This window comes from Larus michahellis, chromosome 1, assembly GCF_964199755.1.
Source record: "Larus michahellis chromosome 1, bLarMic1.1, whole genome shotgun sequence".
Classification (NCBI taxonomy): Eukaryota; Metazoa; Chordata; class Aves; order Charadriiformes; family Laridae; genus Larus; species Larus michahellis.
In genome coordinates, this window is record NC_133896.1 from 2415390 (window position 1) to 2430318 (window position 14929).

Below are 14929 nucleotides of genomic sequence, written 5' to 3' on the forward strand. Positions count from 1 at the left end.
CTATGCAAGAGGTGCACATAAAATTCCGAGAACAAAAGGGATTTGGGTAAAGATCCTTTTTTGCAAAGCATAAAATTCCTAAGAGTCCAGTTCATTAGAGATGCACTTCTTATTTTTTTGCAAACATAAGCAGAACAAAGGCTTTTTTGGTATAGCTAGGCAGTATTTACAGTTTTTGAAGCCTTTCTTCCAAACTTCAGACCTTACTACTCTTTCAACCTAAAAGGCTCAAGGGAAAATGGAAAAGAAAGCTGATTCAATGGGAAGAGAGGGGATGACTGCTCCCATGAAAAAGAGAACTGCATTTTATTCTAATTAGTAAAAGAAAATGCTATGCTAAAATCTGTCTATTTACATAATTTCCATATGACTATCTACTTTGCTAATTAAAAAAGACAAGCAGTTGTATAAATAATTATAGCGGCGTATAAGAACCAAAACTGAAGAACACGTTCATATTAATAAGGCTTAGCTGTTAACACGACCTCCAAAACATTTTACAGAGCAGATAACCGTTAGTAACAGAATTATTACTAGGCCTTTTAACAGATGAGGAAATCAGGGCACACAATGGGTGAGCGATTTTCTGTAGTTCTCCCTGAAGAAAGCATTTAGAGAAAAGATCTTCCTGTCAGCTTAGACTGTCACACTCCTATGGTCCATTTCAGAACTTTTAGACAGGATTTTGCCAATCTGACTTAATCTTATCCACTAAAAATTAGACGAAATTCAGTTTTATTGCCGCTAAGGGCACAAGTGCAAGCTACCCAAGGCATTATATATCTGAAATATATTAAAAAAGATGTTACTGAACACTATTTGAATACATTATTCAAAACATACGACTGTCCACTTTTAAATGTGCATACCTTTCCTGAATATCGAAGCAGTAATAAGTACAAGGGCCAATAAGGCCTTGATGGGTACAGACCTTACTTACTCTTTTCTATACCAATTACTACAGAACAGAAGAAAAATCTTTAAAATTTTAAAAGGATTGGAAAAGAATATTTCTATTCTTGATAAAGGATTCATTCACTTTACCTAAAATATTTATGTAGGTGCTTAAAACTAATGGAGCAAATATGAGCATATTTCTATGTATAGTTTTTTGGTGCTCATTTTTAAAATCCCATTAAATATTTTTTAAATCATTATTAAAAAGTAAAACCTATTAAGAAGTAGCCTGTTGTATTTTGTACCAACTGAATTGCATTAAAAATAGTTTTTGCTTGTGTTTTCTGCGCAACCTCTATATTGATGGCTCTTGCCGTTAAGTATCTTGAAATGATTCAGAAGTCGGCGTTGCTATTATTGAGGACGTTTTACAAACATGGAACCGAGGAACACTGAGATAAATGCCCTCCCAAGACCTGTAAAAGAACAAGATGCATGCAAACAAGCGTAGGCATTGACAGAAAGAGGCTGTCTATGGCTAGTTATCCTTGGCTATCTTCATAACCAACAGAGAGAAACAGGCGCCTCCAAGGCCTGATACATCTTGCGTTAATGTAGATGTCAACAGCTGAATCAGAATAATGAAATATTTTAAGTGTCCGTTTCTCTCCACCGACTTTCGAGGCAGCAGAGGAACAACTAGCTCACCTGCATTTGTCTACGCTGCAGAAATTTGAAGCCAGTGAAGTTAAATCCCACTAAAGCATCTAGAAATACAAGCTAAAAATGTTGCATTTAAACAAATATACCCTAGATATCTTGATGCAAAGCTGGCAATATAAGGCTTCCAATCTCATTAGAAAATCGTTAAAAATTAAACAAAGATCCTTTAATGATACATCAGATTTGCATACTAAACTTGACTTGTTTTCTAAAATGAATGCACATTTCTCAGTCTTCACTTCTCCCTCTCCTGCCCTAGCCCGCTGCTGTCGTGAACACAACTTCATGAGGAAATGTACTTTTAAAAAATATCTTCACTGTTTGTATTGTGGGACTTGCACAATATGTAACTTCTCACACATCACCTAAGCAACAACAAAACCTACCCAGAGCAAATTCAAAATATCTTCGGAGAAATTGAAACGCAGCTAGACAAGGTGCTGAGCAACCTCCGCTGAAGATGGCTCTGCTTTGAGCAGGAAGCTGCATCAGATGACCTTCACAGCTCCCTTCTAACCTATGTCATTCTATGATTCTGTATTAATAAATCAAAGTTCTAGGAAGCCTACCATAAGAGGAAAGGCTGAGAGAATTGTGTTTGTTCCACCTTGAGAAAAGAAGGCTTAGGGGAGACCTTAGCACCATGTTCTGGTATTTAAAGGGTGGCTACAAAGAAGATGGAGATTCATTTTTTACAAGGAGTCACATGGAAAAGATGAGGGGTGATGAGTACAAGTTGCTCCTGGGGAGATTCCGATTGGACACAAGAGGAAAATTTTTCATCCTGAGAACAATCAGCCACTGATGTCCCCAGGGAAGCGGTGGATTCCCCAACATTGGACATTTTGAAGATCCAGCTGGACAGTGTGCTGGGCCAGCTTGTATAGACCGTGCTTTTGCCAAGAAAGGTTGGACCAGACGATCCTTGAGGTCCCTTCCAACCTGGGATTCTATGATTGTCTGTCCAGTATTACACATATCTCTGAAAACTTGTTACGTAATTACACTTAATGTAATTACATTTATTAAGGCAGCAATATATTGATAAAAGACAGACAGGAAAACAACTAGAATTACTTCTTTCTTACCAGATTGAGTATTTTGATAGGTAAGTTCTCAAGGCCGCTGATTGCAATGAGTCTGTTGTGTGACAAACTAAGGTGAGTCAGGCTGTGACACTCCTCCAGTCCTCTTATCTCCTCTATGTTATTATCTATACAGAGGTTTTTCCACTTGAGGAAAATAACTGAACACAAAACTTCAGCAAGAATTAGTAGGTAATTAGACAATGGGGAGACCCCGGCCCAGGTTGCCCAGAGAAGCTGTGGCTGCCCCATTCCTGGAGGGGTTCAAGGCCAGGTTGGACGGGGCTTGGAGCAACCTGGGCTGGTGGGAGGTGTCCCTGCCCATGTCTGGGGCATTGGGACTAGATGATCTTTAAGGTCCCTTCCAATTCTAACCATTCTACGATATTGTGATTCTATGCATTTTTTGATATGGGGAGCTGGACATCAAAAGCTTCATGCCAAGAGTTTAAAATCCCAGCTGCTCACAGCCACCCCTTGACAGATGTAGCTCTTTGTGGGGCTGCAGGACAGCTAAAAATATCCTCCCCTCCTTTTTGGAGGGGCTTTTGACTCAGATTGTTTCTGTGACCTGCTTTACCATGCAGCCCTTCAAGCTGGTATAACTGGGCTGATGGCAAATCAAGAAAGTAGTGGAAATGAGGGAACAGGAGTGTGGGGAAGGAACTACTTTGCCAGCATCTTGGAAAACTATGCTGTAAATCTCTGCTCTTCTCAAAAGATGCATATGTGCAGGCTAAAACATAGGGGTCTTTATGTCTTTGACTAACTGGGGCACCAGCCATGCTGGGTCAGCTGTAGAATACAGGCACATGGTTGAGTCATCAGAGGAACACGTAATCTTTTTACATTTACCGAGTACTTAATATTGCTCCAAACTGACCTTGACCTCCAAGCATTACATACAAATTATCCAATAAGAGGCAATGGTACTATATGGGGCTATTTCGCTCTAAATTATACCTGTTCTATATTGGCCATCTGTACTGAAAGGGGAAAGTGTATTTTAAATTAACATTAAAGTCAAAAGCAGCAGTAAAAGTAGTTAGGATTCCTCTCAGCAAACTCCAGCATTAACGTAACTACCCAGATTTCTTAAACAAACCAGGTTTCCTTTGACAACAACCGATCTCGGATTGCTCTCTTACAACAGGATGAACTGCAGAGGAATCTGACTCTGTCTCTCCACCCTACTGAAATCAGACAACTCCGATCCAAGCATCTAATTGTTTGGTGACTAAAGTTAGGCAAGAAGAATTGCACTCGTATTGCAAGTGTCCAAGCTGAAACTAGTTACCTAGAAAACCCAAGAAATATAAGTGGAAAAAAAAATAAACAGCCAGAACATGCAGGACAGAGATAAATGCTTTTAGGCAATCACAGAAGAAAACGTTTTGAATTGACTCGAGAATTAACTCTGCCAGCAAAGAGGGGCAAGTGAGTTTTCATTCATATTTCTAGTCTTACCAGGCAGTGGACAAAGTGTCAGGATTTTTTTCTCTCAGTCTGAATGATATTGTAACCAAACAAAATGTAAGCTTAGCCAGGGATAATAGAATGCTCTTTAATAACTGTGACCTAACTCTCTTTTTATCTAACTGCATTCCTACATAGGGACTTAATTATACACTGAGTTCCACATTCACAGGCTGAGATGGGGAAGGAGAGGAGCAATGAGCTAGTAAGCACAGATTTATCTTTTTGTAGGACCTCACACTAGGCTGTCTCTGTCATTTTAGAAAAGAAACCAAAACCATGCACAGGCACTGATATTTGACAGATATTAATTGATTTGCATCAAAAATTGGATGGACTGCTTCTCTTTTCAACTCAGGAGGAAAAGTTTTGGCAAGGAAAAAATATTGTTTAAGCCATAAGCATCAATATGAGGCAGCAAATTGCTCAGCGCTAAAAACGAGTATAATCAGTTTTAGTCCTTTAATGACTCACTATAATGCTTTCTCAGGTATTATTGCCCAAGCTGTCTCCCTCTCTGGTTTGGGCAGTTTCCTCCTTGAAAACTCATTTATAAACCTATCAGGTGCGCTTGTGTGTGCACCTGTCAGAAAAAAGTTACAATGACCTTACCATCTGCATCATAATTCACTTAAATATGGTAAGAAATGCTTAGTTACTGTCAGCGAGAAATGCATGCCAAACATTTCTGCTACTGCCTGATATTTAATATAGTATTTTCCTTTATGATTACAAAGAACAGCTTGTTTTGTCTGCCATGTCTTCGGCGAGGAGTGCTTGACATGGGTTAGGAACAGTGCCACTTTGCTATTCTAAATTCTGCACCCATTTTCCTCTATTTCAGAGAGTCCCGTTGCAACTGTACGCATGAAACAGCTTTTCTCCTCGATTCAACGGCATCTTCATTGACAAATGAAGAAATTGAAGACAGCACGCTGCTGCATTGAAACCAAATGAAAAAATACTGATTCAGATCCGCAATACACATCTCTGATCTTTTTCCCTTTTCATTTTGCCATATGGTTTTTGCTCTGCGATGGAAAATTAGAATTGCAAAGGGAGAGCGTCTCAATGCCGTTTTCTGACAAGAATCATGTCACCTGCACACCTTGTAAAACGTGTGAATAATGTCACCTGGACGCCCCGCAAACGCTTTACCTGATCCTACATGAAAAAGGCATTGTATTAATATCATTTGGTAATGGGCTACTTTGAGAAGAAGAGACAGAGAAAAAAGTGCAACAGCCTGCTGTCTTCTCCTTTTCGGAGAGCAGAATATCAAGACACAATTTGTGAGGCAAAGAGAAAAGGTTCAGGAGCCCTCGGGAAGCAATTGTAAAAAGGCAGCATGTCAACATGAAACTCCAGAAGACCTCTCAGAAAAGCACAGGAGAATCATTAGGGAGACTAAGAGTACCATGGACAACATTGGAGAACTCAGGAATGAAGAAACTTAATCTGCAGGTTCGCGTTTATCTGATTTCTGCCAGAACAGTGTTTCTAATCCCACAAACTGGGTACCACGGTGAGAGCGTGGAAGGTGGGCAGCAGAACACCTTGGCACTGTGCGCTTCCCTCGGCACACTCCAGGAAGTTTTCTCTCACTTAAAGATTTTCTTCGCTGTCATTAAACAGCCTTGTCCTCCACAGAGCCTCTACAGTCCCTGCGTAATTAGCTGTGTCTAAGATTAAACAACATGCATCTTTTTCATTTACGGGAGCTTAGTGTTCCAAGCTGATTTCCTATTAACCTTTCATATATAAAAATAGTGGGATTATTTATTACCTCTGCCATGCAAAGACAGTGTGACATGTCTCTTTTTCAGTATTACATGATGCAAACTGGAGGGTTTTTTGTGTTCCTCTAGCAGGCTAATACCTTACATGCATACACAAACACCTTTAACACCATGCATGCTTAAGTAAATTAAGATCAGTTTCACCACCAGAATTACAGTGTTTAATCTTGCTTCTAAGGACAAAACTGACATGAAGGAAAAATACAAAGAAACCAGGTATCTGTTTGAAGCAAAAAGCTGTTCATAAAACAAACAAGCAACTTTTCTCCCATTCAAATTCCCATAAAGGATACGGTCCAGCAAGAGTTTAGTAAGTGCCTGGTATGCTGACAAATCTTGCATTTTAGGTATTTGATTGTATGAAAAATCTACTTCCTAAAGAAAAAAGGAGACAGAAAGTTAATTTCTTTTTTCCTTCAGCACTTACAGCTGTCTTGTGAAACTAAACAGCTGTTACATTAAACTTGTGATCAAGGGTGTGGAAGAAATAAGAAGATCATTAATATTAATATTGGGACATAAACAGAAATGCTCGTTATTATGACACACTAAATTCACATTTTGGGACCTTCCATAACTCCACATTCTTCCAACAACATTATCATTAATCGTCCTGAAATTATGCACTCATATTAAAAGAAACTAAAAGAGAAGACAGAGAAATACATAAAGGTCATATTTCAAAACAACCTCCTGCTTTTTATAACCCAAAGTGAGCAACAAGAAAACAACTGCAAAGGCAGGAGTGGTACACAGCCACACTTTAAGTACGTGTTTCACAATAATGACTGGCACCAGTCAATTTGAAAGGCACGAACTTATCCCACAAAGGTCTGATGAATTCGACAAGCAAGGAAAAAACTCTGGCTATATTTACCTCTAGCTAGAACAGTTAGCTGTACGATACACCTTCCCGTGGAATGCCAGGGTTCAGTGTGTAAAAGAAAATAAAAGACTGAAATGTGCAGTGTAAAATACCCAAACATTTGGAAAAGCTATTAAAACGTCAAACGATGTAAGAGGGAAGAATAAGGAAAGCATAAAAATTTGCTTTTGCACATGTCCAAATGCAATGTCTAAGTTAGATTTAGAAAACCATTTTGAATTTAAACCCATAAAATGCACTTTTTGCAACTTACCTTGAGATTTTTAGGTGGTTTAAAACCAAAATACGTAGTCAATTCATTGTTGGAAGCATTCAGTTCTAGTAAGTAAGGCATGTGACTGATACAAGAAAGATCTAGTAACAAAACAAAATGTCAAATCGTACAATCAATGTACATCAATGCATAGGTAAATGCAGAGATCATCATGTCAAAATGTGACAATTACGTCCAATAGCAATCAAGAATCAATTTCTAGTTACGCATTCAGGAAGTGATCCTCGAAATGCAGAAATCAGATATATTAGCATCTTCTACTAGAAAAAAAAGATGGTTTCTAACACACGAAGAATATTCAAGTTCTATATCAAATTTCCATTATGTAAACTCATTTGTCTATAAACCAGAATATAGTTTTATATTCTAGCTACCTCTAGAGACCGCCTCTGTCCTAACTTATTAATTAGCGGAGAAAAGTATTTAGGCCACTACTGAAGACTAAATGACTAGTTGCTATGGAAAAGTCCCCGCTCTGTTCAGACCTAGCCTTCACAGACAAACTGTTAGCAAAATGAGCACGGAGCAGTGCTGCCTTATAAACTGCTGCTATTATTGAGCTCCAGCACCTCCAGTGAAATGAACTCGAAAAAAATAATGCAACATGTTGCCCACTGCAGCCTATTCCTTCTGATGTTAAATTAAAAAATGAGTTGGGGAGCAGGGAGAGGGAAGTAGAAGATGATGGAGTTTACCCCAGTCTCCATTTGTTACCTTTCTAAACCCAGGATATAATTTTTTACATTTTATCATTTTTTACAAGGAAACCTGGACAAAGGAAAGCCCAAGGCTGGGAAAATTGTACCAGACATAACTTTAAATATTATGACATCTACACATGTAAAATATCAACCTTAACCTTGTATTGATACGCTTGCTTTCATTTTATCTTCAGATAATAAAGTGGACAATAATCTCCATGTACCCACTGATAAGCATATGCTGGTGCAGCTGTCTGAATGGTCCATCCATCATTCTCAAGAAGATCTAGCCATCGCCTCATTCAGTAGAGCTGGAGTGGCTACACCATTAAAACGCAGACCAGGCTTTGTGATATTAAAGCTGCATGGTACAGTGCATTTCTCATCTTAAATGATTTCACAACCCAAGAATTTACTAGTGTATTTACTACATACCATTAATTTTATTATATGAAAGTTCCAGCTTCTGTAGGTGAACATATCTGGAAAGAATGTTAATGTCACTTAACTCACGACCCTGGAAAAATAAAGCAAAAAGACTTTAATAACTAGTTGTATAAGCTCACACGCTTTCCTAAGAGATACACAGTAGCAGCAGACACTGAAGATGTGCCCCAGGGTCCCTCCAGCTGGATGTTTCAGAACAGGATGACATATACAGAAAGTGATGTTAAATCTGCAGACCAGCCACGAACGGAGAAAATGTCAAAAGAAGGCTTGAAAACACAACCAGGAGAGGTAGCCGTAGCTAGGAAAAATGCCAGCAAAACAAGGCTGCATAGAAAAGGGAGCGGCAGCAAGCAATCTTTAAAAAGACACAACCATTTTAACTTTCTGAAGGGACAATGAATGCAGCGTTCTCAGGTGTTTAGCATCTTCCTCTATTTTTTTCTCCAGCTGGCTGAAGCAGGAAGATACATTTTCACACCCAAAGACTGCATAAGGAAAAAATCTTACTGCTGTTGCTACTAAGTGAAAAAAACGATACCGATATGGCAGTCATCAGCAGGAGCCATGCTGTGTCTTCTCAAAATTCCCATGTACGTGAAATGGCATTGACAGGTAGAGACAAAAATCTACCTCTTGAGATTTTTTTACTAGACCAGCTATTTGCTGTTAAAAAGAGGAAACCGTTGAGCAGAGAAGCACTTTATAATGATGTTCTTTTCTTATACTTACTGAAAGTGACAGATTAAGATAAACGTATTCAGTACCAGGGGCTGAGCGCCCCAGCCTGTGAAGTCCCTCAGCCACAGTGTCTTCATCCAACACTCCATCAAACTGACCCTATGAAATACCAGAAAGGGGGAGGGCAGGGAGAGGAATGGATTAAGGGGAGATTTATGAAACGGAATTCCGCACACACTTGGTAGAGTCTGGGGGCTGCTTGGGATGCAACTGGGAACAGAGTTTAATAAAAGTTCTCAATCAAACGCTGCTTCAGTGCTCCATCACCCTACTAAGGCACTACACATTATGAAAAATGATGAATAGAGCCCTCAAAACAAATAAATAGAAACATTCCACATACTAGCTCTACAGATTTAAAAAGATTCGACAATATTTTTTTTTCTTTTTTTTTTTTCACCTTACAGTTTAAATGCAGAGCTCTAAACAGGACCTGTTTCCAGAGATGTTGACCCATGAAACTCACATTGATTATGGATGTTAACATCTCAGCAAATCGGCACTAACACAACCCCAGTGTTGTACCCCAATACGCGCATTATTGGAGGCCCTTTAAATTTGTTCAGCATGAGCAGCTAGCGCTACTCTTCAGAGAACAATCTTTGCCAAAGAGGGTACTTGACAGATGGCACTAATGAACCACTGCGTAGGTTTAATGAGAAAATAAGCCAATGGTTTGTGAAATTCCTATGAGCTTGGAGAAGTCACACAACAATTGCTAATCTAGGGACCAAGATAAATAATGTTTCAAATGGTAATCATCTAAATTATAGCACCTTCGTGTTATAGCAGTGGAGACTACAGACGCATTTCCACTAGGTAAAAATATGAGGCAATAATGCTGTGGCAGTGGACACTTTAGAGGCCAACAGAGCAGGGAGGAAAAATTCACTTGGGTCCAGGGGCTTATTGAATCTCAAGGCTGGGCATATAAACAGGAAATGGGTCTAATTTGGCCATCTATATGCCAACTTATCCGTAGTCTTTACATAGCGAGGAGAGACAGGGTCAATCCAGAATTACCCTGGACACCATGGGGATGGAAGGGACCCTAAAAAAAGGCAGAAATGGGAGGTGAGGGGAAACAGGCCAAACCAGCCATTCCTCTTCGGGGAAATGAGAAAACACTACCAGGTGCCCCCATCTACCTCTTCTTTCCCCCACAACTACAGGGGGGAAAAGGCTCTTCCCTCATGAACACATCCCTCCCCAAATAGCTGGGGGGCACCAAGCTGAACCTCTGTGTGCTGTGCCTCCTCTTCCTCTTTGCCATCCTCCTCCTGCTCGTCCTCTCGCTGAGGCAGGCTGAGCTGTGGCTGCTGCAGGTCAGGCCTGTCCTGGGGCAAGTCCCCGGGGATCCCCTGGGAGGGGTCCTGCGGGGTCCAGTGAGAAGGGGGAAGCAGCTCACCGAGGTCGCCCTCTCCCCCCTTCTCCTGGCCCCCCGCCATGGCCTGTAACAAGAAGCGAGGACGCAGAGTGCTTCGCACTCGAACACCGCCCGGTCACCCCTCCGAACGGGCCACCGCCATCTTGTTTGCTCTCTTGTTGTCATGGAGACGGGAGAAAGGGATTCGCGCCAGCCCGCCCAGCCAACCAATAGGAAAGCGGCAGGCGGAGCGGTGCAGGATGGGAGTTGTAGTTCACTGCACCCGGGCGTTCGTAGGGGACCGCCAGGCTGCAGAGCATGCTGGGAGTTGTAGTCCGCCTCATGAGCAGTCTCCTCACGGGATGCCACCCGGCTCGCAGCGAGGCTTGTGTGGCTAAAAGGACCGCGTCCCCCTTCTCCTTTTCTCTCTTTCCCCACTCTTCCACAGCGGGGGGAGAGTGTGTTCACCTCCACCTGCGTGTTCCAGCTCAAGGATGCAAAGTCGGTAACTGCCAGACAAATAATCTCCAGGGCACCGCTGCCCAGCCACAAAGCCCCAGGCCAAAGTGGGGTGCGGGGACCCACCTCAGCACGCAGTGCACCCGCGGGTGACGGCTGCCAGTGTTTTCCCCAAAAATAAGGGTTCTTCACCCAGTGTGCACAAGCCAATCAACCCACTGAGTCGAGCTATTTTCTTTATTTCACTTCTGCAGAATTGAGTGGCAGGCACCTAACGCAGCCAGCACACCTCTTAGGAAACAACATAGGGTCTTTTATACAGAAAGGTAACACAGAAAAAAAAGAAAAAATCACATAAAAATAGATGATTGGTCACTTGTAATTATATATCAAAAACTTGTTTGTGTTATGTCCATTAGGACATACATGTCCAGACATTCTGTCTGGCTCATTAAGGTGGTCCTACATTTCCATCTAAAATCTCCTCCTAGAGGTGTGATTTTTAGTATTAAAATTACCTAAGTTAACTAGAGGCTATACCTTCATCCTACCAGCTACCACGAGGTTACTGTTTAACTTTCTATTCTGTTGGGGTTCCAACTGGAACAATGGCTAACTTCAAGACTGGACTGTTTATGTTTATGGACTTTTTGTTTTAGGGACTTTCTACTCCCATTGCCATGGTTTCAGAGCAGGCCATCACGGTCATTCAATTTTGTGGATTTTTTTTAGCTCTTTTTGACATCACTGGAGTGGACACCGGCGCTGCAAACCCTCGAGGACAACAGTTTTGTTTAGCCCTGCAAAGCAGGTGCTGCACTTTGTTAAAAATTACTGATTTGTTGGCATTCCTCTTTGAGAAAATGGAAAGCTCATCAATCACACCGTGTTTCAGGGGAAGAAATAAAAATCCCCAATTGTAGCCAACAACAAGCTCTGGGCCACAAAAAAATGTCACGCAGCTACCAATCCACTCTTAATATAAATCTTAAGTAAAGATACTAAAGATATTTGAATTTAGTGTGAGCATGTTGTGATTAGTTGAGCTGTGCACAGTAACCTCATGCCCTGTGTCAGCGAGTTCCACAAGTTCATTAGTGCAGAGCGAAAAAAAAAAAGTTACTTGTTTTCTCCCATTTTAGTCCTCTCCCGTTCCTGGACCATTACCTACCCTTCTTCTTGAATTGCAAAACAGGGTAAAATAACAAAGTAAAGCCAGAAAATAAAGGAGGGGAGGAAGAGAATCACAGACTGTGTTGGGTTGGAAGGGACCTCTAAAGGTCATCTCGTCCAACCCCCCTGCAGCGAGCAGGGACATCTTCAACTCGATCAGGTTGCTCAGAGCCTCATCCAGCCTGGCCTTGAATGTCTCCAGGGATGGGGCCTCCCCCACCTCTCTGGGCAACCTGGGCCAGTGTCTCACCACCCTCATTGGAAAGAACTTCTTCCTAATGTCTGATCTAACCCTGCCCTGCTCTAGTTTAAAGCCATTGCCCCTCGTCCTATCGCTACCTGCCCTTGCAAACAGCCCCTCCCCAGCTTTCCTGTAGGCCCCCTTCAGGTACTGGAAGGGGCTCTAAGGTCTCCCCAGAGTCTTCTCTTCTCCAGACTGAACACCTCCAACCCTCTCAGCCTGTCTGAGATCAGAAGATCTGCCAGGACATCTCCAAATACAGGTCCCTGTGAGATAAACCTGGGGAGGGCACTGCTACCCATGGTAAAAAAATGTCATGTTGGGGATGGGGGATTCCTGGTGATTGCAAAGCATGGATCATGGCAGCCAGGTGAGCCTTGAGAGTCTTGTAATTCTGGGTTTCAATGTCACATAATTGCCTTCTCTGTGTTCGTCAAATGACACCCGTCTTTGACTGCAATGGCTATTGCTTAAAAAAAATAAAAATAAAAAGAGGAAGATATAAAACCTCCTTATGGGCATTACCCACTGACTTTTATCTTTGTGCTTCAGGGAAACATTATGATAACTGCAATAAAGCTACCCCAAATTGCCTTCCTTCATTATCTTGCTGGCCATAAATGTTAAAACCCTTAATGAGATTTACTCCTTTTGCACTAAGCGCCCCATGCCTCCTCCCGCAGCCCTCTGGGCACAGAGCCCGCCCTGCAAAGGCTCTTCTCCAGATGGTGTGCGTCTGGGACTGTGTTCAGGGATGGACAGCGAAGGCAAGGGCTGGAGAGCTTGGGAAAGGATGGAAAATCCTGAAAGGGAAGGAGCGATCCTATCTGGGAGTATATTTCGGGAGGCTTTTGGATTTGTTGTGACCTAGGAGAACAATTTCTGAATCACCAGAGCTACAGAGCCAAGCAGGAGCTGTGCGAATACAGCAGCTACTTGCTCTTTACAGGGCTGCTGTAGCTGTTTCAAGCTTTCATGGTGTCTTTATAGTCTACATTTGCAGATTTCACCTTCTGCAAACAGGGAAAGTCACTTTTTGATGGGAAAGCTGCACTCCCCGACTGCAGGATTATTAGCGCCTGCTTCCCTCCTGCGCTGGGATGCCCTGTGACCACAGGACATGGCTGTCAGCCACCACCTGCCCTCCTGGCAGCCTGGTTGCCACACTGCACAAGTGAAACAACCACTGCCCATCCCCCCCAAACCCCGGCAGTGTCAAGTCATGTGTTGGGCTGCAAATCACAGAATGGTTTGGGTTGGAAGGGACCTTAAAGATCATCTTGTTCCACCCCCCTGCCCTGGGCAGGGACACCTCCCACCAGCCCAGGTTGCTCCAAGCCCCGTCCAACCTGGCCTTGAACCCCTCCAGGGATGGGGTAGCCACAGCTTCTTTGGGCAACCTGTTCCAGTGTCTCACCACCCTCACAGGACACAATTTCTTCCGAAGGTCTGATCTAAATCTCCCCTCTTTCAGTTTAAAACCGTTCCCCCTCATCCTATGGCTCCACAGGAAGGCCGAACCCCACCTGACCACGCCACCTGCTCACTGCCATCCCCATATAACGAGCACAGAAGTATCAGTCAGAAGGGCTGAAACCCAGGCAGCAAACCCGTATAAACATCCCCCGTGCCCACTGCAAACCTGAAACAGCCGCAGCGTCACAGAGCTGTGCACAGACCTCTCTGAGACAGCTTCCTCCGTGTAAAAACCCTGCTGCAATGAGATGGGACGGTTCTGCTGTCTCCTTCAACCAGCGTAGGGGTTTTCTTACTGTCCCTCCCACATATTTAAACAGAGGACAACTGGGTCCCCCCCCCCCCATAGGAGGTGGAACACTTTTTACCCAATTGAATTGTGGAAACATCTGTCTTTAGCTGGGGCTTGTTCAAAGGGCTGTTAAGGGGCTTCAAGATATCTGCAGTCTGGGCAAGGTCTGCGCTACGGAAAAGCTATGAAGAGAGAAAAAAAAAAACCTGCAGAGAACCTTTTGTTCTAGATCACAACTTTGGCCGAGTGTGACATCCTGCAACCACAGAAGCCGGAGCACCCTGCCTACCGAGCCAGGTGGCTACTGCGGCCAGAAACACCGACGGCGGCAGAGTCCTACCAGCACCTGGTGCTGCTCATGTGCCTTCCCTGTCACTCAGCTAACGGCTGTTGGGGCAGAAGCGGGTAATTTGGAGCCTTCCCATTGCTCTGGATGCCCTGTCATCTGTGCTGAGTGGCAGTGACAGCCACCAAGTGCAGATACTGCCTGGCAGAACCCCCCCCTCAACACCAGTGGGGTGCACAGTAGGACAGAGAGCACCACTGCAGCCCCGTGTAAAGCACAGTAGGAGCATTTGGCTCTGGCTGGGCTTAAATCCATTTGCACGTATGTACATATATACTTTTCTTTTTTTTTTTTACTTTTTTTTCTGTCTAGTACTCTGCCTTTGCAACCTGGAAAGCAGCCAAATACCTCTCTATTCCCCAGGCTCCATGCGGGCGGGTTAACATCAACCGAGCGGCAAGCAGATGGGTGGCGTGAAGGCAGCTGAGATGCTGGGATTAGCCTGCTGTAGGTTTACGGGAAGACACTTGCCCGAGCTCCAAGCTCTCCGAGAGGCAAAGGCCACACATAATCAAATTAATAGCTAGCTGGGCAGCTTGTCCGTGCG

At 43.1% G+C, this 14929-nt stretch overlaps 1 protein-coding gene across 2 annotated transcripts in view; it reads right to left on the reverse strand.

The window, feature by feature from the left end:
• The window catches only part of LRGUK (leucine rich repeats and guanylate kinase domain containing), a 52728-nt gene extending 42157 nt beyond the window's left edge, over nt 1-10571 (reverse strand). For both annotated transcript variants that reach the window (XR_012585291.1, XM_074573186.1), the window contains exons 1-6: nt 10268-10571; nt 9021-9128; nt 8277-8358; nt 7120-7220; nt 6274-6355; nt 2709-2833 (exon numbers count right to left, since the gene is read on the reverse strand). Coding sequence is in view for 1 of the 2 variants with exons in the window: in XM_074573186.1 (XP_074429287.1) it covers nt 2709-2833; nt 6274-6355; nt 7120-7220; nt 8277-8358; nt 9021-9128; nt 10268-10477 (708 nt within the window). In the remaining variant the exon portion in view is untranslated. The remainder of the gene's footprint in view (nt 1-2708; nt 2834-6273; nt 6356-7119; nt 7221-8276; nt 8359-9020; nt 9129-10267) is intronic.
• Nucleotides 10572-14929: the final 4358 nt, after the last annotated feature.